A 27,477-nucleotide genomic window follows, 5' to 3' on the forward strand; every position below is an offset into this window, starting at 1 on the left:
TGGAAAATTATCTGTTCATTAACTTAAACATATTTTAAATAAATTTAAAATTGATCTAGTATTTCAAACGATAGTGTGTCTCACAATATTCACTTTTTTGTTCTCTCGTTTATGTTATATATATTTTTATTAAATGTATGTTGTATATCATCTGGTTGTGATACGCAATAAAGTATGTTGTCCTCGTACGCGATGAGATAATATATAATTGTCAATTTTTCTCAAGGTCCTGTCATCAATTTTAGTTTGTTATAACAGATTTAAATTTGATACCCATATCATTTAATCCTTAACTCTAATAAATATGTATACATTCTTCCGACAAAAATTATGGTATAAATATGTAATTATATATGATCAGGTCTAATAGTTTTTTCTCTGGCAAAACTTACAACAATTATCTTTATAAAATAACTAAAATATTTTTAAAACCAATTAATTGCTAAGCGCAATCCAAATGAAAAAGTATATTTTTATAAATATATATCAATTATTTATTTAAAATAATGAAATACAAAAAAAAGTGTTGGCTAAAATTTAAAAAATATATATTTATATATAATAAAAAAACAATTACTCCGAAATTTCATCTTCATGTTCATCAAATAATTGGTCATCATAAGTTAGAGCATCTTGATACTCTTGGTACTCAGACACTAAATCTTTCATATTAGATTGCGCCTCTTCGAATTCCATTTCATCCATACCTTCACTAGTATACCAATATAAAAATGCTTTTCTTTTGAACATAACATTAAATTGTTCCGAAAGACGTTTAAATAATTCCATTATAGCCGTTGAATTTCCAATAAAAGTCGATGACATTTTTAATCCCGTAGGCGGAATATCACAGACTGCAGTTTTAACATTATTTGGTATCCATTCAACAAAATAAGCACTATTTTTATTCTGTATATTGTTCATTTGCTCTTCAACTTCTTTCATTGACATTCTACCTCGGAAAATAGCCGCGGCTGTTAAATATTTACCGTGCCTTGGATTGCAAGCAGCCATAATGTTTTTGGCGTCGAACATTTGCAATGTTAATTCTGGAACTGAGTAAACTTTGTATTGTTGACTACCACGTGCTGTAAGAGGCGCGAAACCCGGCATAAAAAAATGTAATCGAGGGAAGGGAACCATATTGACAGCAAGTTTTCTTAAATCGGCATTCAATTGACCGGGAAATCTGAAACAAGTTGTTACCCCTGACATTGTTACTGATACGAGATGATTCAAATCAGCGTAACTGGGCGATGTGAGCTTCAATGTACGGAAACAAATGTCATAAAGTGCTTCGTTGTCAATACAATAAGACTGATCGGTATTTTCAATTAACTGATGAGTAGCCAGCGTTGCATTGTAAGGTTCGACGACAGTATCAGAAACTTTCGGCGACGGTACCACCGAAAATGTGGCCATCATTCTATCAGGATAGTGGTCACGTATTTTAGAAATAAGCAGCGTTCCCAAACCTGACCCGGTTCCACCCCCAAGTGAGTGAGTCATCTGGAAACCCTGCAGACAATCACAGGCTTCGGATTCTTTCCTCACTACTTCTAACACTGAGTCCACAACTTCTCCGCCTTCTGTGTAATGACCTTTAGCCCAATTGTTGCCTGCGCCTGACTGCCCAAACACGAAATTATCGGGACGGAAAATTTGTCCATACGGTCCCGAACGCACTGAATCCATAGTTCCAGGTTCCAAGTCCACGAGAATCGCTCGCGGAACATATTTACCACCGCTTGCTTTGTTGTAATAAACATCTATTCTTTCTAATTGTAAATCTGAGTCTCCGTGATATTCACCTGTCGCGTCAATACCGTGTTCAGTATTTATTACTTCCCAAAACTGTAATAAATAAAATTATATATTATCAGTTATCATTAATTGAATTCACTAATTAATTTAATTTAATTATTTACACTGTAAAAAATTAACGGAGAATAAACACGGAGTAAATCCGATATTTATTTAATCTCTCCGGAGTGAAATTCACTCCGAAAAAAAGTTTAATTTAATATTGAAACTACGGGTCGGAGTGAAATTCATTCCTAAAAAAAGTTCATTTTAATACCGTCGACTACCCGGCATAAGCCTGATCTAGGGGACGTAGGAGAAATTTGTCTTCCCACTACCTTGCGTTTACTTTTCTTCTCGATTATTCGTTATAAGCCTGTTTTATTTTATATGATTTTAAACGTTATATTAACATTTTGTTACTTATGCGACTATCTTGATTTCTCTGGTGCTTATGGCGCTAAAATTTTACAGAAGCTTTGAATGTAATTAATAATTATGAACAATAAATTATATTTTACTTAATCATAATTAAATTATTCTCCGCAAAACATAGATAGTAAATTATAATCATTAATTTGCCTATTTTTACTTTGTGGTTTTGTCAATTTTAACGGAGACTTATAACGGGTTCTCTAGTACGAAACTCTTTAAAGTGGTTAAGTGGGGGAAGTTGGACTCAGTAACTCCCGATTGAGGGGAAGTGAATTATGACTGGTAGTCGACTGTGTAAAAATTCTGAATTGGAATGAATGCGGATTCAAATGAAATCCAGATCACTCCAAAATCACTCATCTGAAAAAACAAACTCCCTAATTACTCCTGATGCAGAGTAATTTTTTTTATTCCGGAGTGAAAGAGTGAATTTGAATTGAATTCAAATCTGTAATACTCCTAATTTACTCGCAATTTTTTACAGAGTACTAATTAATCAAAATTATAAAACTAAAAATATTGTTTTCAATTACAAACCTTGGAACCAATTTGATTGCCGCATTGTCCTACTTGAATATGAACAATTTCACGCATTTTAAAATATTTATTATTTTAAATTATAAAAATTAATATAAAAGTGAAATTAAAAATACTTAAAATTTTATTTTGTAAACTGACTGAATTGCTGAAAATTTAATGACTTGAATGTAAACGTATAAAAAAAAAACAAACAAACACTTGAAGTTTACCTTGGCAACGTTTTGATCTGTTATTTTTTTATTACTTAATAAATAATAATAAAATTATAAATAATAACGATAATCGATATGACTGTAAATAAAAATAAAATGATAAAAGAAAAAAGTAAAATTATAAAGGAAGTACATTATAATGATTGGAAAAAATAAATACAATGCGTGCCTATACAGATATTATAATACAAACTTATTATAATAATTTAACACACAATCACCAGCATCATCATCATCAGTATCATCATCATAATCATAATAATAATTATTTATATATTAATATCAATATTATAATTAATATCAATCACGTTGATTATCGCGACACTTCAACAACTATTTCAGCGCGTTCTTCTTCATCCTCTTCATCGCCTTCCTCGTCTATTTCGTTACTATTTCTAAATTCTTTTATAGTTTTATCGGCAGCATTTAAGTGCTCAAGTTCATCGTCACTCGCGTCTATTAATACACGGGCTGTTTTTTCACCAGTTTCTTGCTGTTGTAGTTGTTGTTGTTGTTGTTGTTGTCCAGTTGTCTCGGACGTTATTTTTACACTCGACCTTCTACGGTTTCCCGGTCGACCATTAACTAAATATCTTAATGATAAAGATGGTCTTCTTCGTTTACTCGAAGATGAACTTCTATAATTTTAAATAAATAAATAAATATCCGTGTGAAAAAATTATCATAATAGTGAACTTCAAAATTTGGTAAAATTACAAACTTTGAGTTGATTATTTTTTGCTTTAAAGAGTAAAAACAAGTCAGTACTTTCTTGGCATTTTTTAAACAAAAATAATCTGGGGCATGTTTAGAAATTTACTCTGGAAGAAAAAGACGCAACTTTTGCGTTCATAACGTGTTGTTATTTCTAATGTAAGTTTAAGTTACCAGTTACTAAAATATTATCTAGTTAACCCAGAGAAACAATTTGAGTACCATAATGCGTTCATAAACTCTGCAGAGAAGGTAAATGCAGTATCTGGTATTTTTTCGTTCCTCTAGTTTTAATTAAATCACGTGTCTTTTTATTTACTGACCATCTCCCGGGTCACAATATCTAGCCTCAATCTAGTCTCATCGAACCCAAGTAAGCCTCAATCCAGCCTCACTGAGTAAAGAAAGCATTTTGAGCCTTAAATAATGCTCAAAGAGCCTCAATGAGTCTCAAATAGTCGAGTAGTAGGTTCATTTGAAGCTCATCGAGGCTTCTTGAGGATCTTTGAGAATCATTTGAGACTCATTGAGGCTTTTGAACATCATTTGAGGCTCAAAATGCTTTCTTTACTCAGTGAGGCTAGATATTTTGACCCGGGCTGGTTAAATATTTATCAATCTTCAGAGTGTTTACCTGAACACGCCCTTGATGTGAGAATTTCGTTGGTTTAAGGGCATTCTCAGACAATGCCCCTCATTTTTTAAAAATTCATATTTTTATGCATGACTCGACTGTCATTAGCGTATTAAAATTTTATTAATTACTTAATAAAAAATTAAAACCTTAATTGAAAAAAGGACAACGTAGTCGTAATTTCGTTACTCTCTAAACATGAATTAGTGAAAATAAGTGAATATTCAGTAATTCAAAGTGCAAATCGAACCACTAATTTCTAAAAGTGGTTTGATTGGCACTCGGAAAGTGAATATTCACTTATTTCACTTACTCATGTTTAGAGAGTAAGATATAGATTTAAAAAAAAATTACTTACAGTTGTTTTCAATTAGGAGTTAAACGAAATTTGTTGAATAAATTTTAGCCTGCTAAATTTTAAAATTCGAATTATAAAATTGACATGAAGAACAACAAATTTTGTTTACCTCCCAATCGATATCAACTATAAGTAATTTTTTTTAAATCTATATCTTAGCGAAATTACGATTACGTTGTCTTTTTTTTCAATTAATGCTTTAGTTTTTCTTTAATTAACTGATAAAATTTTGAGCGTTTGTGGCAGTTGAAAGTCATTAAATATTTTTAAAAAGTGGGGAGGGGGCACTATCTAAAAAAGGGCTTAAAAAGAAGAAGCTTTAAAGCCAACTATCAATGGTTTTATACTTTTATCAGAACGAGGTTGGGAAGTTGAATATTTTTTTTGCTCGTGAGTTTTTTTAAATTAAAAAAAATGATCAACTCAAAGTTCAGAATTTTCTGAAATTTTCAAGTTCACTATAATGAAAATTTTTGAAACGAATTCTTTTTTTAGATAAATAATTTTTTAATTTAAATAATTTATAGTAAATAAATAAAATAAATTACTTGGGTAATGTTGGACAAGACCATAATTTAAAATCAGCTCCAAATCGTTCACCTTCCTCGATTGTTTGTGGTAAATGTATATTGAGAGTTTCCGGTAAAAAAACAGACGTAAGTGCACCGGCGACACTCAGTGAACCCATTACAATAAGTGGTAAAACTCTTGAGTATACTGCTAAATGTACTATGTACGGAAATGTTAGTAAACCAATTCCAGCAATAAATGAGGCGATTCCCATTGCTTGAGAACGTAATACTGTTGGTAATAATTCACCAACAAATACATAAAATACAGCAAATGATGCTGCTATACCAAATTTACCAATCATTGCTAATGATACTGTTACCCATACTGCATCTATTAACATATTTTATTATTTATTTATTAATTAATATCTTTTACAAAATATAATTATTCGGAACAGAATTTCTCGACTCAAAAATTATTTATATTTATAAGTTTCATACAGCAATGCGTTAACTTAGAATTGAAAACTGGACCCGTGTAAAAAAATTATTATTCATAATGAATTTAGATATAAATTTCATCTCGAAACTCAGATCGTGACACAAATATGACTTTCATCATGAATTTTATCAGGAACTTTAATCACGTCAAAATTATGACTCAGTAAAATTTAAATCCAAGTGATCCGAAGTTCATTCACTAAATTAATTTTACAATCGAAACTGATTTACGTAACTCAAGTACTTGATAGAAGAAGTTTATTGGTAATTTCTGAATCGATAAATTTGACAAAAAGTTTAATTCAGTAAAAATTCAGTTTCTATCGAAGCCATTCCAAGTCCAATTCAAAGACGTAATAAATTAATTTTATAATTGGTACTGATTTACTAGACGAAAAGTTTGAGTAAATTCATGATGAAAATCATATTTGGCCACAACCTAAGCTTCGTCATGAAATTCAGACCTAAATTCATGATGAACGAAACTTTTTTTTACACGGGAGAAATATTTGATAAAATTATGTAAGAATTACTGACAGTTTCAAATAATTGTAATTCTCAGCAGTAAATTTTACAGTTTAGGATCTACTTTTGATTAAACTTAAAGTAAATTTCTGAAATTTTTATTTGAAACTGTAATTTTCTATTTTACTTTTCCCGCGCAAATAGATCCGAAAATATTAATCTTGAATTTAAAAAATACTATTTTTTTATGTTTATAAATTCTTCAGACAAGAACATACATTCTTGATAATTATCACATATATGAATAGAAATATATCAATAATGTTTCTTTAATCATTTGAATTTAGATATTTACCTTCGGGTACAAACATACAAGACACACATGCAACTCCACCAAGCAGCATTGTAAGACATAAAACCCATCGTCTTCCCAGTCTATCCATGGCATACCATGTAATAACATACGAAGGTATTTCAACAATACCACCTGTTGACAATAAATTTATTCATGTTTATTATTGAACTTAAAGTAGAGAAATAAAACTACTACAGCTATGATATATTCATTGGTTCAGTTATTTGTCTAAGATTAGTGTTAATAAAAGTTAATACATATCCTTGAAGTTGCCGCGTATAATTGGCATGGTAATTGATTACATAATTTTATATTTATAAATATTTCAAGTGTTTGTTGCAATTAATTGTCATGTTTATGGAGTGCTTATTTATGAATTTTAAAAAAGTGGAAATTAAGTATTGAAATAAAGAAAACAATATTTTTAAACAGGTTTATGCTTTGGCAGAAAATTTAATGCCGTAAGATGGACGGTGGAGTTGTATTTGAAATTTGCAATTTGCGATTTCCGATGTCGGAAAGTGAGAAATAATTATTGTGGAAATGGATAGGAAAACCCATGATTATCCTCATCCATCTCCACCCATCTTGATTTATCCCAATTTATCCTCATACATTCTCAGTAAATTTCTTATTCATTGTTTCAAATATTATTTTTTTTTTTTTTCTTAACTTCGAATATTTAATTGATTCTTGATAAATTACCTTTCATATATTTATTTTTCAAAGTACCTAACATGGTACAAATCTATTGCAATATTGTTGTGTGTATTCCGAGCACTATGTTCATCCTATGTTCATATATTAATTATTTCTAATTGTTTCGTTATTTAGATTTATGTAAATCTATGATCTGTAGATCAAAGCAAAATAAAGGAAAGTTATAAGTTGTAGGAATTAAAAAGTTTAATTTTAAAAGAGATTTCGGGAGCTTTTACAAACATGTCATAGAGTAGAGGTTCCATTAGTGGCCACTGCTCCATTTTTGAACATTTAATACTTTATTTTAATTAATAAAAAAGTATAAAATAAAAATTTTAATTTAATAGTGTGTTAAAAGTATCTTTTTACACTTTTTAAAAATTAATTATATCATTGCGGCTTTTACAAATTATTTTATTTAAATTTTTCAAGTGTCCAAAAGTGGCCAATTCGGTACTTCTACCCTATTTAAGGAGATATTAATTTATATTATCATAGATTTTAAATTTCAATAAATTAGATATTGATCTATATCTGGTCTCGTTAAATCTAAATTATTATTTTCCGAAAAAATGTTAAGTATTTTGAATCAGACATAGGAAGCTATAGGGTAGAGGTACCGTTTTTGGCCATTTTAGACACTTGAAAAGTTCTAATAAATTACTATTGTTTAAGACAATGACATAATTAATTCTTAAAATGTGCAAAAAGACATTCTTATCACACTATTGCAGTGAAAATTTTATTTTATACTTCTTCATTAATTAAAATAAAGTATTAAATGTCCAAAAATGGAGCAGTGGCCACAAATGGTACTTCTATTTACTCTATAGGGCAAATGGGCCTGATAAGAAGAAAGGACTTGTATATAATATAAATGTAAGCCCATTTTTCCCCACTCTCTCCTATATATATATGAATATATATATATTACAAATAAATTTTAAAAAGTCTCTGGAAATTTGATAGAATTTTAATAAAAATTATTTAATTTATAAAATTATTACTGAGATGTTAAAAGTATTTTTTGCTGATTATTCTTTTGAATAGTAATTTTGAATTTACATAAATTACAAATTTAATTAACGCTATATAACAAATTAAAAAAAAAATTACACTAGTATTTATTAAAATTGTATATTTTATTTCCTCTTTTTTTTTTTTTTTTTAAATAAATAAAATATAATAAAAAGTCTTAAACCGGATGTAAGGGGAACAAAATATGTTTGCTAACTATTGCGTGACATGATTGAGTCACTTTGTGTATAAACACGTCGGATATAAGTGTATAACTAAATACATTACAATCTAATCATGATCGCTGCAGATATTTATGATCTTGATAGATACATATCTATATATATGACTATTTTTGCTACGCTGAATAGATGAAAATATAATTATTTTATCTCGGGAAGCTTTTTTGTTTATTTTTTAGATAAATAGTAATTAGACTCTTTGAATATTTGAATTATTGCATGAGTTAATTAATATGATCTAGTCTAGACGTTGTTATTATATAGATTAAGATCTTACCGATGAAGAATGCGAGGTAGTCAGAGACACCAAGATTTGTCGTATTGTATGAAAGGCCATTATAAACGACGGCGTTAGCAACCCAATCAAATGCAAGTATGAAAAATTTTTTACGTATATTTGGATTTTTAATGATGTCCATTGGTGTTGCCGATGGTGGCGGTGGCCTGTCTTCGTTTGTTTGCATCTCCATTGATAATTCACTTGAATTTCTACCATTACACGAAATTCCGCGTTTTTTTAAAGTTTCCATCTAATGAATGATAAAATATATTTATTTATTTTTAAAATTTATTGCACATTTTAAACTTTTAATATTTTAACACTGATAAAAATATTTTTAATAGAGCATCTCTATATATTTTTATTTTATAATTAATTGACAAAAATACACAATTAGAAAAAAAAAAAAGTTATAAAAGAAACTCTTTAGTAAGTCATAAAAATATTTTGTTTTAAATATAATTTTTTTTTTATCAACTTGTTGAGAACATTTCGTTGATATTTTTATTTTAAATCGTATCGTGCTAAAATGTGTCTGAAATTATACCAACTCTTTCTCTTTATAGTTTCTTTCGATTATCATATAATGTCATCTAACTTGTTCTTTAGTTTAAATCATATTTTCAGCCAAAAATTGAAAAAACCCAGTTTTTAATATTTTTCTCGGATATTTCATATATTATTGCTCTGACCTAAGTCAAAACTCATTCAAATCTTGATTTTGATCACTGACATTGATTGATTTCTGCCTCAATACATTTATTTCATAGAACAATCGGAAATAAAAATTTAAAAGCCGATTCTTCATTTATGATTTTTGATTATTAATAAAAATTACTTCTAAATTGAGCAAAAATTAACCGCAAATTTTTCTTTACAACTTTTGCTATCAAATTGTCGGCAAATTCGGGCAGCTAATTTCAGGCAATTTCAATGTCAAATTGCAGTCAATTTCAAGCTAAAGTGGCTCTTAGGGTTTTTTTAATAAAGTCTGTGAAATAATCGATTCATCGACTCACAAAAACATCGAGAAAAAAAAATCGATTATTGAAAAAAAAAAACCTGACAAGAGAAAAAAAAAGTAATTTCGGGTAAATTTAATTGGGTGACTTGCTACACACAAGCCATAAGATTTGAGTAATAAAATTATCAATATGACTCCTATTAGAGTGATAGATGAATATCTCAAGATTCGCCATAAGCCATCTTTTAACAAAAGATGGTTTGCTAATTACAACCGATTACATTGTTTAGGCTTTGCCATTGGCCGCACAACAATGTAGAATAAAATTTTTTATATCAACTATTGACAATACCCTAAGATATAAAGCTCAATTAGCAATTAGTCGGACCACATTACCATTCTAAGCTATCACTGTGTTGTTTCCCAACATTTCCTGATTTTAATAGACTTGGGTAAGTAGTTACCTGCCATCAAATAGTACTTAATCAGAAGACAGTGTTATTTAAAATTACCGAATTAAAACAAGAATGGATTGAGTGTTCCCGCACGGCAAGAATTCCGAATATTTTCAGGGAAATCTTAGATATTTATAAAGTATGATTTTGTGAAAATTTAATTCCTCTAATTGGAAAAATTCATCAGTAGAAATTTAGTACGAGACTCATTATTTAAAAACTTTTAATTCATTGTAAAGAATAGAGGTGAAATTAAAATATACCCGGCTAAAAAAAATTATATATAATTATAGAGAACTATATATAATTAAATTCCTATTCAATGCATGAAATGAATTATAAATTTTTGTTCATATAATAGAGACTCTATACTTTTTATTAAAATAATTTTTTTTTGTAAGTCCAAGTTTAATTTTTAAGAAAAATTATTCATGGAAACATTGATAATGAATGCTAATGCCACGATGTAAAATAGGATATACTATGTTACCATAAAAAAATGTACTTGTCACGCTGTCAAATTACAGAGGAGTACTCGTTCCAAAGTTGCTTCCAGCATTGGAATATAACAGTTCTGAAATAAGTTTCTTACCAGGGACACTACAACCGGTGGGCGCGATCTCGTGACGAGCATCGAACTACTTCCGCTGCTGCTTATAGCACCGGTGACTTCTCTCTCCTACATATATACACATATATATCTTTACTCCTAAGTTATTTTTCTCTTTGTTTAAGCTTTTTTTTTCTTGGTTGGAGCATACAAAAATTTTTGCGTTTAAAAAATAATATTTATTCCGAGAAAATTTATTGTTTTCAAACAAAAAAATGTAATATTGCTTCAAAAAACTAACATATCTTTCTTAAAAAAAATATCTCATATTTAGAAAAAAAAACTCTTAAAACAAGTACATTTTTTTTTAGTTTAAGCATAAAAATATTTTGACTTGAGGAAAAAAATTCTGATTCAAAATAATTATTTACTAGGAGCGAAAAAATTTTAATTTTCTGAATTGTTAGAAAAAAATCTCTTGTATGAAAATTGATTGTCTTATTGATTTTTCCGATACACTAATTCCCTGGTGAGTGATAAAATTCTAAACTGAAAAAAATTTTTTTCTATGTTATTTAAATCTTGACATATTTCATCAATTTCTGGTGATGCCCAAAAAAAAAAATTGTTTTTCGGCACACCCTAATTTTTATATTATAAAATAATTTTAACTTTTAGTATTGATTACAAATACATTTTACAATTATCTGATGTTTTTGTAAATTATAACTACATAGAAAAAACAGTTAACTCGAATCCAGAAAAATACGAAAATCAAAATTATCTTGCACCAAGTAAATAATTATCTTGATATTTTTATCTTAAGTCAAAAAAATTTTTTTTTCAAATCGACATATTTTTATGCTTAAATTGAAAAATTTTATCTTTTTCATTCTCGAAGAGCTCGAAAATGTATTCACGACAATGTTTTCGAGCTCAAGGAGTTCGGAAACAGCAGGAAGTTTTAGGGCTGGCTCGCAGGGTCAACCGAAAGACAGATTTTTTTGTGATGTAAAAGCGTCAATAGATTTAATTTTTATCTCTATTTACCGTTTTGATGGTTGATAAAGTAGAAATGTAAGGTATTTTATTGGCCGTTTGAATTTAATTAATTGAGAATAAACTAACTTTGCAATGTTCTATATAAATACTTTTATTAAAAGATTGGCGTTTAAAATGTCCATTACTTGTTTTATTTTAGAAAAAAATAGGATATTAGATATTTTACCTCTATTTTACGTAAAAAATTTGTTGGAACTGTTTTTCTATTAACACGGGCCATGTGCTGTACAATAACTTCGGCTTCATCTATCCTATTTTTACTGAGAAGCCATCGTGGAGATTCTGGTATTATCCACCAGTAGCTAAATAGTAAAATGAAAGGTACCGACGTTGCCAAAGACAGCGAAAACCAATTTCGCAAAAGATATCCCTAAAAAAAAACCAAGTAGAATTATTTTAAGTATAGACTCGGAGTATTATTGAATTATTTATAACTCTTAATTATCTGTAGAATTAATTGAGTATAAGAATAATAATAGTCAAAGTGTATTTAAATATTCATGAATACTAAGTTTTACTTTTAATATTTTAGTACTTTATCTTCGTTTCATATTATTTATTTAACAAAAAAAAAACAATTTTTATTTTTTGTTATTTATACATTCTTGAGCTAATACATTAAACTCGATTACTATGCAAAAGTCGTTGAGTAATTTGCACATAAAGTGAATAAGAGAATGAAAAAAATAAAAAATACATGAAAAATATATTAAAGTAATTGTTTAGTAATTAATTATATATTGATTTTTTACAATTTAAGGTCAATTATTATTAATCATTTTTTTTTTTCGTTGAGAGTTCAAAAAATTTTTTTTTTAATGGAATAAATAAATTTTAATTTATTAGTACTCGAATATTAAGTGAAAGTTATATGAAAAAATATTGATATTTACCAGCAACGCAAGAAGACACATGGCGGTAGCAAAAAACATACAAATAACCATTCCTGCAAATGTTCTGTACCTTGGACCCATTAATTCCAATGCTGAAACAATGAAATATATTTTTATTTTGTTTTAAATAATTAATATTCATTTGAAATATGTGTTATTATTATTATTGTTATTTGTTGAATGGGTTATAAAAACTTACCAAGAATGAATGGTATTTGATAAATGGCAGGAAAAAATAGGCCATTGACAGTTCTAAGTGCTGTATATACAACATAATTAGGACTAAAACTCGTTGCAATTGAAAATATAACTTCTAGAAATAGTATAGCAAAGAATGCAGTTCTTCTACCCCATTTGTCAGCAATCCATCCAAATACAACGTTACCAAACAGACTTCCAACGTAGAAGAATGTTGTGGATGTGGATGGCAGCCAACTGTTGTCACATACCAAATCTAGCTACGTGGATGCAAAATACAATTAAGATAATGAAATTCATTATTCAAATTAAATTAATTAATTATTTTTATTATTAAATATATAAACCATTTTAATTTTGTAGTCTTATTTTCAATATTTTTTGATGGATTAAAATACTATTAGGGAGGGTGGGGGTCTCTTTAACTGTCAGAGCGAAATCAGGAATTTTATAAATTTCGGAGCGAAATGTATCGGGGGTGAAACGGAGCATCTATAAAATTTAACGTAATATAAAATGAAATTTTTTTTGGTAATTAATTAATTAAAGTGAGAAAAAATGACATTTTTTGCTATAGTTTTTAGAAGTAACCTGTCGTACTTATTAAAATTAATAAAAATTGATTACTCGCTTAGGTACCCCGTCATGTCCCACTCTCTACTATTTATATTTAATAATAATATTAATATATTTATTATTAAAAATAATATTATATAAAAATATTATCACTATACTGTAAAAAATTCGCGGAGTGAAGGCGGATTAAATCCGGAGTGAATGCGGAGTGAATGAATTTTTAATTATTCACTCCCCTCGGAGTGAAATTCACTCCGCAGGGGAGTTTTGGAAATATTATTAATAAAAAATAACTCCACTAAATAAAATCGAAGTAAAAATTCGCGTATTACATTATTGATCAGCTGATATGCACACACATACACACATACATATTTAGGCACACACGCGCACTCGCACACACACGCACGCACACATTTGTACACACGAACACATTTGCACACACGTACACAAACACCTGCACACACCCAAACACACATGCACGCAAACACACACTCGCACACACACACACACACACACACACACACATTGTTTAGCAGTTTCATATAAATTAATATAAATTTATTTAAGTATTAAAACTCCGGACCGGAGTGAATTGGGAGTGAAATAAAATCCGCGTCACTCCGAGATCACTCCGCTAAAAAAAAACTCCCAATTCACTCCGCATGCGGAGTGATTTTTTTTAAAACTCCGGAACTCCGAGTGGCGGAGTGATCTCGGAGTGACGCGGATTTTATTTCACTCCCAATTCACTCCGGATTTTTTTACAGTGTATTGATAAAGTTAACGTTAATATTTCACTGTAAAAAATCGGGAGTGAATTCGTAGTGATTACGGATTTCATTTCAATCCAAATGCACTTCACCACTTATAGTTCTGGAATTTCAGAAAAAATATGAGGTTAATGCGGAGCTTGTTTTTTCAACGGAGTGATTTCGAAGCGATCTGGATTTTATTTAAATCCAAATTTACTTCGATTCGGAGTTTTAATATTTGAATAAGCTCCTTTTAGGAGTGAATTTCACTTTGACCCGGAGTTTTAATTTAAGATAAACTCCCCTTCGGAGTGAACTTTACTTTAAGGGAATTAAATAAATACACAGTCATCCACTCTGCATTCACTCCGGATTTAGTTTGCGTTCACTCCGCAAATTTTTTACTGTGTATTATTCAGAAAAATTAGTAATATATATTATTATTGATTAGTGGTCTCTATAAACTATGTTTCAAGTTTCCGCGGTTATTACATATTTTCCCAACTTAAAACTTTTGTCGATTCCGATTTTTATCGTACAACTTATTATAAATTAATTCCGTCTGGTATTTTCTACTCAAGAACCTAAAAAAAAATTTTATTTAATAACATATACTGGTACTAATTACTTTTTAAAATCGTTCATAAATTTTATTTTCTAATAATAATCTATTTGGTATTCGTACTGATATTTAAATACGATAATTATGCGGGTGATTTATTTTATTTTCGATAAAAATTACCGTAGTAAAATTTTCTGCTATCATCAAAGTATTTATAGAAAATCCTGTCATTTATATAAAAATGTCTTTTAAAAATTTATTACTTGTAAAAAAAAAAATTATTTTCAGTCCTTTACAAAAAGTATTTATCGATTTTTCATTTTTCGATATGCAAAAATGGAATCGTCCTGCATAAAAGAAAGTACTGTGCCCGTACATACAGAGATAAAATTATAAATATTTGCCAAGTAAAAATATTAAAAAAAAGTTATTTTTCACAAGATTATTACATAAATATAATAATTAAAAATAATGTGATGAAATTTTTCACTGAAAAGTTGGGTAATAATTGATATGAGCGTAAAGTACTTATGACAGGAACAGAAGCTGATTGATGAAGCACTTCTCTTGAGCTAATACAGCATACCAGTGCAACAGTGTGTCACCCGTGAATACATATATAGATATATAGATATAGATATCCATCCATGATAGTGATTGAGGAGTGGAAAAGGAAGAAGAGAGAAAAACATTTTAATCAATCATTCTCGACATTGACACAAATAAACGTATTAACTAATAAGATTCATCCAAGTATCTAACTTATATATACATATATCGCTCTTAATATAAACTAATATAATAATTTGTAATTATTATTCATTTTAGTGTAAGCTGGTTATCAAGTATTGTACAGTATCGCGCTGTACTGCGGTAAAATATGAATAAAAAAATAGAAAAAAAATAATCATAATAATAATAAACGGTGAGAGTTTATTGCTACTGGTACAATTAGTTGAAGTTTGTCCGGACGATAATAGTGTGTGTAGGCTCCCACAGCAAGAGATGTCCATCACCGTCAGTTGACAGGAGGAGCGTGTCCCTCTATGTACTTATTCGGTACGGTATCTACCTCATAGCCCTCTCTTTGAGTAAACCCGCATTTAACCCTTCTCTTATGTGTATGCAGTACTCGACTCTTTTACAACTTCAAACTTCAACCTTCTGATAAAACTACTATCCAATACTTTTATTACTATTATTATATTTAATATTAATTCTCATAGCAAAATTTTGACATGAATTTATAGTAAAATAAAAAAATAAATAATCATTACGGTTCCCGTGTTACAAAATTTGTTCAGAAAAATTTTTATTGTATACTGTAGAAAATTTTGGTGTAAAAATGGCCCCAAGAACTTTACACGGCCGTGTAGGGTGAAATAACGGTGTAAAAAATCCTCGGTGTCAATTATACATCCGGGTAATTTCATCACGGTGTAATATAGTTTTTTTACACCATTCCGTGTTACACCAAAAACTTTACACCGAGTTCAAAAAATTTTTACAGTATTGACGGTGCGAAAATTTGTAATTCACACCGCCTAAATTTAACACGATATTTGAAGTAATTTTTACGCTGAGTCCGAAATTTTTTTAGTGTTGATGGTGTCAAAATTTTTAATTCACACCGCCTAAATTTAGCATGATATTTGGCGTAATTTTCACACCAAAATTTCTACACCGAGTCATTTACACTACACCGAGTTCAAAAAATTTTTACAGTATTGGCGGTGCAAAAATTTATAATTCACACCACCTAAATTTAATACGATATTTGGTGTAATTTTCACACCAAAATTTTTACACCGAGTCTAAAAATTTTTGACAGTGTACTGAACTTCAAAATGTGACACAATGATACATTTTTTATTAATTATTTTTCGAAGTTCAAAAGTAATTAATAAAAAAGTTAGTTCATTGATCATCAATAAGTTATATTTTTATCTAAAGAATTTTTTATCAATATGAAAATCATCATATTGTGATTTATTTAGCATGAATAAAATGTTAATGTTGTTGCAATAATTCCGAATGCAACAAGAGCATAATTTTATAACTTCAAACTAAATCTAATAAAATAACTGGATAGTTTAATATCCTACTAAACCTAATCTTGAGTAGGCATAAAATTTGTACCAATTACTGTAGTTAGTAGTCTGTAATCATTGAATTTCAACTGATATATATGTATATTTATAAATTTTTTCTACAATGTGGGCTGTAGCTTAGAGCTTCCAGCTTCCGGTGAAAAAACGTCACTTCATCTGAGTCAAGTTCTGACCCCTTCGGTGATCAGTCAGCAAAATTTTTTTAAATTTTTTATTCAAGTGAAAAATTATTCATAAACTTCTAATTACTGTCTACACTGTAATAGAAAGAGAGAGAAAAAGGGTGAGCGAAAAAATAAAAGTTTGTTTGAAGAATTTAAGAAACGGAAGTAATGTAGCGGAAGGACGTTGGATGTTGGAATTTGTTGGATGTACGTCAATGCAACGCACCGAGTACCAAGTAAATACTGTACTGACTATATATATATTTATATATATGTAGATATTGTAATGTGTAGGTGTGGAAGTAGTGTAGTACTCTCTGGTGGCTTGGGTGAGTGTTTGATGTGTGACATATCACATGACCGGATATGCGGGGGTAGGTAAATTGGTCGGCAATTGCTGACGCCACTAGAGCCTGAAAAACCTATCGGCCAGTCACTCCGTATCAACTATTTATCTACATACCTGGATTACTATTTTCAAGGTGAATGCACTCTTTTATTATTACCATGACCATTATCAACGTCATCATCATCATCATCATTACCATCCATTAACCTTACTGACATAAGGGCTCATATATATGTATATATATATATACATCGTAAAAAGAGCGGTGTTAAAAATTAACTTAATTTACACCACGCGGTGTTAGAATGAAGTAACACCGATATAGGCGGTGTTAAAGCGGTGTAAAAAAAATTTCACGTATAGAAATTAGAAAAAAAAAATATTACATATAAAAAAATATAAAATTTAATGAATATAATCTGAAGGGAATTTCAATTTTGCTATGTACTTATTTATGTTATACGTAATTTATTTAAAAATTACACAATTTTACGCCCACTATTTCAATCACCAATAATTTAATTAATTAATAAAAACACTTTTTAACTGTAGTTATCGAGTAAATAAAAATATTCACAAAGTAAAATGTTTTCAACACAGAAAAATATTTTAACACCGTGAAATTTTTTCAACACCGGTAAAGAATATTTACACCGGCGGCGGTATTATTTGAACATCGCTTTCGGTGTTAAAATTCAATACTGAAAATTTTAACATCTACACCGCCTGGACTTACTCCGGTTTTTTGTTACAGTATATATAATAAATATAATCCAACTAATTTAATTAATAAATTATGATAAATAATTGTATAAATTTAATTGTATATAACTAATGTACGTGTAATTTATTGCTTTATCATCAATAAGTAATTAATTATATTGGACTTTTAATTGATTCGTACTTCAGATAAATTAAAAAAAAAAGTATATCTATTAATCTGTTGTACTTCAAATGAATAAATGAATTTTGAATAAATTATTAATTTAACTTCAAATGAATTATTGGATTATGTATATCGATTAGTGGGCATAAAACGAATCATTTAAATTTTAATTACTATATACTGATTTTATATGAATATCAAAGTAGCTATTGATTATATACTGCGCTTTGAATAAATAATTATAATTTAAATTTATTATTATAGACTTCGAAATATTCGACATAGTAAATGATATATTAATATTTAAATTTATACTTATTCACCATCACCATTACTGTCAATTATCTCATATGAGTGTTAAACTAATAAATAATTTATTTATCTGATATTAATTGTTTAAATGTTTTGATAAAAAAAAATTTCAATTCATTTAATTATGTAATTTAATGTTAATTAAATTCTTCAATCATTTTATAGTAAGTTAATTAGTTTTAGTAATTATCGACGTATGTGAAGTATTTCCTCTGATTTATGAGAAAAGCAATTAAAGATTTTAATAGAACTAGTAATGACTTTGAATATACTTATTAATAGACTTGCTTTTAATAATAACAATAATTTTTTTTTAATTATTTCAAATTAACTATTTAATTTTTAATAAAATTATTATTTAATACATAATAAGCATTTATCACACGTTGAAAATTAGTGTAATTTGATCTACGGAGGTAATAATTTAAGTTTACCGAGAAAATTTGTTGACTATGTAGAAGTACAGTCTCATTTTTAGTTACGAAAAATCGAAATTTTTTAATTTTTAATTTCCCGCTAAGAGAATTTAAAATTTAAAAAAGAAGGGAAGTTATTGGTTTCGGTTTGATTTTCGAAAATCACGTTCTTATCATATTTTGACGTTTTGAGGTCTTAGGAAGCTATTTTGACTATTTCTAGATGGACGTCCGACCACGTGTATGTGAGCATGTGTGTGTGTGTAAACTTTTGTAGTCCGACGATATCTTAGACTTACAACTGATTAGATTTTGGAATCGATCGGTTTAGTAGTTTACAAGTTCTACAAAAAATTAAAATCAGGAAATTTTTTTTTTGCACACCTCGAATGCGAAGTGGAGAGATAGTGCTCTACTGTCGCAAAATTTCAGAGCAGGGTTGTCGTCAACTTAAGTCATCTCGACTAATTTTATATAGCACTTAAGTAAGAAAAAAATGCACCAATGACAAGAGGGGATTCCAATAATCAATTTCGAAATAATAATAAGACCTCTTGTTGATTATATTATTAAAAAAAAGTTGATCGAAAAAAATTTTAGTTGGACGTCAATTGGTTTGTTCACTGAAATAGCGCGATGTAAACACGATATTTTTTATTATTTGTTGCAATAACTTGTAAATCGCTCGACCGATTTGTTTCAAAGTTCGATCTAATCTAAGTCTCAACAAGCTCTTTTGATTGCCGCAGACCATGTGCAAATCGGCCGATTTGTTCTAAAGATATCGTCGGACAAAAATTACTTTTTTGGCCCACAGGATCAACCGTTTTTCAGATTTTTTTTTTTTTAAACTTATTCTCAGTGGATTCACAAAAAAAAACGTCATGATCGTCGATAATAAATATTTTAATAAATAATATCAGTTTATAAGTCTAAAAAATAATATACTATTTTTAAATTGTAATGAAAAAATTTTTTTTTAATTTTTAGAATAATTCTAATACTTTGACGACTGTTAAACTTTTTACAATGGTAACTTTGATCAAAAATAAAACAAATGTTTATTTTTACGTTATGTAAGAAAACTAATAAAAATATATTTTTTTAAAGCAGAAAGTGAGTGAGAATGTTCTATTGTATAATTACTGATAATTTTAAAGCAAATATTCCCCTACTAATTGTTAATAATTACTCTTAATCTAAGTAAACATGAGACAAGATAACTTTTTATTGTTTTTATAAATAACTAGTCACTCGAAAAGTAAAGTATGTATTCTATTCATAGTAGTTTTGTACTGTAAAAAACTAAAAATAGTAACAGAAATTAATAATTATTTTGAACAAATCTCGCAGGATTACTCTAAATCACAGGATAATTTTACATAAAATATATCTAGTAATATTTAAAAATTTTTTTTTCAAGAATGTGCGATAAAGTTGTGAATCTGAGACAATGATGAGAAGACGTTTTAAATAGATAGGGCAGTAAAAGGCCAAGGCGATGTGTTACAATAAAATGTCACGTGAAATTAAAGTCGCGTGTTAGTCTGCACGGGACATATTAGAAACAACCTAATCAACAATTATTAACACTTGTAAAATATGTATATCTATGTACATTAAAATATACATGTATAATATATAGACTCTCGAGAAATTATGCAAATTAAAATAAAACCAAGGGACTGAAACGATCAAACATGTGTGAGCTCAAGATCACCCACTTTATCTCTCTAGTATCTTATACAAAGTCTAGTTTAAATTAAATTTCTTAAACTTTTTAAATTCATACCCTCATTAAATAATTTAATTAATTATAATTACACTGTAAAAAATCATGAGTGAATTTGTAGTGATTACGGATTTTATTTAAATCCCAGTTCACTCGGAGTTCCGGAGTTTTAAAAATTAACTCCGCATACGGAGTAAACAGAGTTTGTGTTTTTTCTAGCGGAGTGATTTCGGAGTGAATTGGATTTTATTTAAATCCGCATTCACTCCGATTTGGAATTTCTATACTAAAATATAAACTTCTTTTGGGAGTGAATTTACTACGAACCAGAGTTTTAATATTAAAATAAAATCTCCCCTTCATAGTGAATTTTACTCCAAGGGGATCAAATAAATATACAGTCGTCCGCTCCGCATTTACTCCAGATTTAATCCGAAAATTTTTTGTAGTGTATCTGGACTTTTTTTTAATTTATTGTGACAGCGAAAATTACTTAGTTGGTAATAAAATAAAAAGAGAGAGTTTACCTCTGTGACAAGAGTACTGTCATAGTCCCGCCGATCATAATTCCATCCGTACAGACACTTGGTGACCGGCCAGTCGACACTACTGACGGGGGTTGGAAATTTAGCGGTTGAAATACCGTCGTTGGCTAAATAATTAACTTGGTGCAACCATTCTTCTATAATAGACGTGTAGTTTACGTCGTACATGTGACACCTCGAGTACTGACGTCTGCCGTCTGACCTTACGGTGTACGGTAACGATAACGCTTTACGTTCGTCTAGTGTCATAAAACTTGTTATATTTTCTAACTCTGGTATCCTGCACCAATGATCAGGTGATGCACTCACAAATACCTGTAATTATTTTCAAACAATAATTATTAATTTATTAAAAATTTTTTAGTCAATCGAATTAAAATTAAATAAATAAATAATTAAATAAAAAATTTTGGCAAAAAAAAAAGAAATTATTTAATTAAAAAAAAATAATTGATAAAATTTATACACAATAATTGATAAAGAGATTAAAATTAATTGGAACGTTAAAGAATTTCTTTTCTTTTTTTATTTTAAATGAACAAAAATTTTTATTTTAATGATAATTTGAATAATTTCATTTTTAATTAATAAAGTTAAAAAAAATTAAGTTTAATTTAAATATAATTACGTAATAAATTAAAAATGAAAATTTAATTGATGAATCACTTCATAGAAAAGTTCACACATTCTTCTGATGATAATAAATGAATTATCATACTCGTTCCATTAAGTAACAATAAAAAAATTTATTAAACCCATTAAGTACAAAAAAAAAAAAAGTAATCACCTGGGAAAAGGCCAGAAAAGCCGCTGGTAGTGTAGCTGGTATACAGAGCAAATAATACATGATATTTTGATATCGGCCCTTCTCACCCACATGCACCAAGACCTCATCAAAGTCTATGGAGCTCATTGTTTCAGGGCGAGAGGTAAGTATGCTCTCGTCACGTTCAACGACAGGTCGTTTATTGTATCTTGTCTTAGATCAGATGGCATGTCCGCCGTTCATCCTCCTTCCAACTTGTCACTACAACTATTCACTTCTCCTTCTTTTTCGTTTTGTACTTCTTCCTTTCATTTATTTCATTACTATATTTATTAATTAACTTTATCTTTTATCAATTTGTCTTCACTTATCGTGTTTACGACTTTATTTTAAAATTAAGTCTTAATTTTCACAGTATAAAGTTTATTAAGTCTCGGAATAGAAGACCGTCACTACTTAGTGCACTTGAATCCCTATCAGTACTTAAATTGGATCCTACACTATATGATACTGCGATGACTTTTTTTTTATTAATATACTAAATACTAAATAGTGTTTAGTAAAAATTCAACTATTATTCAATACTTTAAGAAACAACATTTTGCGCGGCAATTTATTATTTTAAATAATTAAAATTTTATATCTTTAGTTAATAAATTAATTAAATAAATGTTTATTTTTATTTTGTAAACACAATAGACACTCAAATCACGTGAGATTATCGTTGGTTTAAATGAAATAATTATTAAAAAATTGAATACTATAATTTAATTGGGTTGTAAATCAGCTAAAAAATATAAAAATTTCTCGTCCGTCTCGTCATCAAAGCAATTATTTTAGCGTTCTGGACGCACGCACTTTTATTAATGAAATTATAACTGAATCCACTATTTATTAATTATTGGTATATATATAAATATATATATTTTTTTTGAGATAATTAAATGCACTTTAATTGTTAATTATTAATAAAATAATTTTTCACATATTTATGTTTGATAAAACGTTTAATTGTATGTCAACCATTGTTGTCGGTCGTTTTAAAATTCTTCGTTGTTTCTATCATTTTTATAAATATTTATTTATAATTAATGTTATCAGCGACGTTGTGAGAATCGGTTTTTAAAGTAAAACTGTTATTTTGATGATATGGAGAAGCGGCGGCCCAGACTCATTGGAGACTCTGTAACATAACGCGCGAGAATATCAACTGAGTGGTTTACGAGAGAGTTGCTTTGGAGTAAAATTGTACTGAGTGACGTGAACGCGACTTATATTATCGACAACTAAACACTCATAGTAAACCTTCGTTATTTTATGTTTTATACTCAGTACTCCTACTTGCTCATTTAATAGAGCAGGTTTACTATGAGTACATTTTATTGATATTTAAATCCTAGACTGCTACAATGTTCATATGTATATATTTGTGTATATAAACATATATTTAGATGTCATATTGGGGATTTCAATGATTTAATTTGCTTATAACTTTATATTTGTTAAACTTTTATCATTAAATCAATAGATTATTGATTATTTTAAGAGGATTTTCAGTTAATTATTTTTATAAATATTTTATTTATATATTTATGTGGTATATTTTTACCACATAGAATTATGCTATTAATAATGATCCTAAAAATAGTAGACAGTTAACAATTTTCGGATTTTTTTTTAACAAATTAATTAAAAAAAAAATGGCATATTTAGAAAATTCAAAAAACTGTAAACGTAATTTTTCCAAATATTTTGTTTTTTAAATTTATCATTTCGAAAAACCATTCAAAACTTATTAGACCTCGGCTAACTTTAGTATCATAAATTTCTCATTAAATATTTTTAAAATTAAAACTAAAAATTTGCGCGTGCAGAAAATTAAAAAAGCTACAGGTGCAATTTTTTTAATATTTTTTTTTTTTTATAATTTATCGTTTTTAAAAAATTCAAAATTTATCGAACGTCGGCTAACTTCAGCATCATTATTAAAAATTTTAAATCTACTAAATTTTTGGCGCGAAAATTTTAAGATTTCATTCAAAATTATCTTTTTAATCGAAGAAATCCAAGTTTATTTCAAAATATTTTGATCTTTTTTTTTGCAGTGGTGTAAATGAATTTTGATTTTCTTCTGTCAAGAAAATGATTTTTCCCGCTGGATATGAAATTAATAATGCGATAAATTGTATCGATTTTTCACTCAAAAAAATATTGTTCACAAGTTATTTTTTTTCTGTGTCTTTTATAAATCATGAATGACAATAAAATTTAAAAAAAATTATAGATTTTATTTATAAGAATTTTGTTACTATTAAATTTTTTAAAATTAATTTAAAATTGGGGGAGTAAAAAAATTAACTTACTATTGAATTTATAAAAATAATCGGGTATTGTTTATTGTTTTATAAAAAAAAGATTTAAGTTTAAAATAAAGGTTAAATTAAAAATTTAACGGCAAATTTTAGTGTATAAAGCTTTGAAGGTAAGGTAAAGTGATGAAGGTAACGACTGGAATAAATTTTCCGTAGTGATGATCAAAGAATTATGGATATGGATTACCGGTAGTAAAAGTATGACGTACAAGTAAAGCGTTGGTGGTCATGATCCATACTACATGCCAACTATTATATATTGTCTTATCATATTTGTACTTAGAGTCCACGTAAGATTATTGAGACGTCACTCGAGACTTAAAAGTAAAATTATAAAAATATGTCATTAAAATAGATTTTAGTTATTTATAATTTTTTTTATATGTATCGGTAGAATTGACGTAGACTTGGAAATTATATACTCAATTTTTTAGTTAATATATATATATATATATATAATAATAAATATTTATTAAAATGCTTCGTATTACTTGAAAAAAAAAAAAAAAAATTAAATAATAAGTTAATACGTGAGATAGAATAAGACAAAGAAGGACATGCTCTGATTTCTCATGTGTGGGATAAGAGAGTAAAGCCGGTCCCTCTATTTACGTCATTGACGCGGTGGCGCGTGCCGAAACGTCATACAAATGCGCGGATTGGAAAATAAATAATAAACAAGTAAAAAAATAACTTGGAATGTGCAATAAAAAAAAAAAAATAAAGTAAAGTAAATTGATATCATTGAACATAAATAATGAATAAAATTATTGAATAATTATAAACGAATAAAATAAATAATTAATAATGATTAGAAAAAAAATTGTAATCTTGTGAGATTACTAATTGATTTTAGTAGCGTGAGTGCACAATGTTGCTACTCATTGAATCTGAGTTATTAAATCTTTGTATCACTTTATTGAAATTGTTGATATAGAGTCTAGTTCATATAAATATATCACATTATTTATTTATGATTATTTTCAATGATTATGAGTATTAAGATATGTCATTGTTTGGAGTTTTATAACAAAAAAAATTGTTGACAAGATAAGAGATGGTACTGAGTTTACTACTGTAGAGTAATGAGCACGTGATATTTGCGGATATTAATTACATTTTCGTACTATATCTGATAGCTAATAACTCAGTGTCTTGAGTAATTAAAAAAAAAAGTTTTAGCAATTAATATTTTGTAAGATTAATTGCTTCGCATATATATTTATTTTTTAATTTTGAAAAATATGCAGTCGTTAGATCGTGACCAGATACACGTGGGAAGTATAATGTAAGTAGATTGCAACATTTGAATTCTTGATTTATAAAAATATGAATATCTATGACATTTAGCAATAAAGAAAATGTAAAATTTAATTTTTGATTTATTTAATATAATTATTTTTATTTATTTTTATTACTGAAGTTTTTAATTGCTGGGTAATAAAAAAAAAAAATTTTACTATGAGGGACTTATTTTATTACTAGACAAATTTAGTATCTCTTATTTGTATTTGAAATAATTTTAACGTCTTAATCTAATAATAGAAAGACAGTTTTTCTTTAACGTGATGACAAGTGTCATTGCCGTGATAAATTATTTGATTATTAGATTAAATTATAAAAGAGAATTTATTTAATAATTATTATGATTAATTTGAAAATTATGTTATTTTTCTAGTTTAATTTAAATTAATGATATTAAATAAATTTAAGAAGTGAATGAAAACATTTAAATTTTAATTTTTCATATATAATTTATAATTAAAAAAAAAAATTAATTGACTGAAGAAAAACATTGAAGTCAAACATAATCGGATTTTTGCTTTTTATATTTGATAATTTCAGACAAATATAGCGATTACTTTTTATAGTTATTATATTTTTGCCTATATAAATATATACCCGAAGTGGAAATAATAAATTAGTGATTTATGATGTTAATTATGAGATTATAAAAGTAATGTTAGATTGTTGTTACAAGGCCCTAACGTCCATTTTCGTATTTCGGTCACGTGTACGTCTTTTTATTAACGATCTTACTGCAATTCTCAGTGTGACGTCATACAGTACAATTTTGTAATCAAATTTCTTGGTCTCAAAAAAACTCATCATTTATTTAAATGCTAAAAAAATGAATTCTACAATTATATATTTTTAAATCGGTTATTAAATTCAAAAATAAATATGACTCCTTATTATAAATAAATAAAATTATAAGTAAATAAATAAAATCTTACCGATAAAAATTATCAAAGATTAAAATTCCATCTCTTGATTTTATTATTTAATATGTACCCCAATAATTATAAATTAATGTATGAACCAAACAATCACGTCACCTCACTAAAAATATAAATTTTTTATTTATCTTTCACTAAAAGTTTGTATTATTATAAATATTTATTAATTTTTTGTAATTATTTTCCACAACTAATCGGCTTATCTACTTATGTATTTATATATAAAGCGTTAATTATACTGATTAAATATAATTATTGTAACCATGTAAATAAAGTATAATTATTTATAAGGAGCGCGAATATTAGCCGGGGTAAAGCGGCACTCGGAAGTTCGGTCGTAGCCACGGGCACTCTTCAACGAATCAATCGAATCACTGCAACCTCCGACATCCGGCTTCAGTACGCGGGTTAATACATCATTTCTTTTATGTTCCCAGTATAATAATAATTATAATAAAAATAATATTAATATCAATAATAAAAATATTTATTTATCATTAGTTCGTTACTGAATTCAAAAAAATATAAATAAAATTTGAATATTCAAATTTAAAAAATTAATTAGCGAAAATGTGAAATTAAATAATTAACATAAACCGAAGAAGTGATTCGAGTTTAAAGAGATACAAAAACGGGATTCACTAATAAGGGATATTTTCAGATAAGGATAAGTGATATAGCTAATAAAAAATATAAAAACTATAAAATTTATACGTGTAACAAGTGGTACCCATGGCAAACTTAAACTGAAACAACGTGCTGGGGCCTACGATCTCCTGTACTGTCCTCATATCTATCA

At 27.8% G+C, this 27,477-nt stretch overlaps 2 protein-coding genes across 4 annotated transcripts; both read right to left on the minus strand.

Moving 5' to 3' along the window:
- Positions 1 to 530: 530 nt before the first annotated feature.
- On the minus strand, positions 531 to 2,951 carry LOC130668308 (tubulin beta chain-like). The gene is made up of 2 exons (XM_057470536.1): positions 2,776 to 2,951; positions 531 to 1,854 (listed from the first exon to the last, which is right to left on the minus strand). The coding sequence occupies exons 1-2, from the start codon at positions 2,830 to 2,832 to the stop codon at positions 574 to 576; spliced, it is 1,338 nt and encodes a 445-aa protein (XP_057326519.1). The 5' UTR covers positions 2,833 to 2,951; the 3' UTR covers positions 531 to 573.
- Positions 2,952 to 3,067: 116 nt separating this feature from the next.
- LOC130668306 (organic cation transporter protein-like) lies at positions 3,068 to 27,447 on the minus strand. Of its 3 annotated transcripts, none has more exons than XM_057470532.1 (11): positions 27,393 to 27,447; positions 26,676 to 26,781; positions 22,088 to 23,249; positions 21,283 to 21,615; positions 12,894 to 13,152; positions 12,695 to 12,786; positions 11,968 to 12,171; positions 8,768 to 9,020; positions 6,530 to 6,661; positions 5,245 to 5,599; positions 3,068 to 3,628 (listed from the first exon to the last, which is right to left on the minus strand). In XM_057470532.1, exons 3-11 carry the CDS (start codon positions 22,211 to 22,213, stop codon positions 3,304 to 3,306), a joined length of 2,079 nt encoding a protein of 692 aa, XP_057326515.1. In that variant the 5' UTR covers positions 22,214 to 23,249; positions 26,676 to 26,781; positions 27,393 to 27,447; the 3' UTR covers positions 3,068 to 3,303. The 3 variants fall into 3 exon arrangements, with proteins under 3 accessions (XP_057326515.1, XP_057326516.1, XP_057326514.1); XM_057470533.1 differs by having other exon boundaries at positions 27,409 to 27,426; XM_057470531.1 differs by lacking the exon at positions 27,393 to 27,447 and having other exon boundaries at positions 26,676 to 27,247.
- Positions 27,448 to 27,477: the final 30 nt, after the last annotated feature.

Source organism: Microplitis mediator, chromosome 5, assembly GCF_029852145.1.
Source record: "Microplitis mediator isolate UGA2020A chromosome 5, iyMicMedi2.1, whole genome shotgun sequence".
Taxonomy (NCBI): domain Eukaryota; kingdom Metazoa; phylum Arthropoda; class Insecta; order Hymenoptera; family Braconidae; genus Microplitis; species Microplitis mediator.

Excerpts from the sequence above, each read along its gene's own strand:
- LOC130668308 (XM_057470536.1), bottom strand. The coding sequence starts at position 2,832 with ATGCGTGAAATTGTTCATATTCAAGTAGGACAATGCGGCAATCAAATT. Across the intron at positions 1,855-2,775 it reads GCAATCAAATTGGTTCCAAG|TTTTGGGAAGTAATAAATAC; the intron begins GTTTGTAATTGA and ends TATTTATTACAG.
- LOC130668306 (XM_057470532.1), bottom strand. The coding sequence starts at position 22,213 with ATGAGCTCCATAGACTTTGATGAGGTCTTGGTGCATGTGGGTGAGAAG. Across the intron at positions 21,616-22,087 it reads CTTTTCTGGCCTTTTCCCAG|GTATTTGTGAGTGCATCACC; the intron begins GTGATTACTTTT and ends AAATAATTACAG. Across the intron at positions 9,021-11,967 it reads ATTTTTTACGTAAAATAGAG|ATGGAAACTTTAAAAAAACG; the intron begins GTAAAATATCTA and ends ATCATTCATTAG.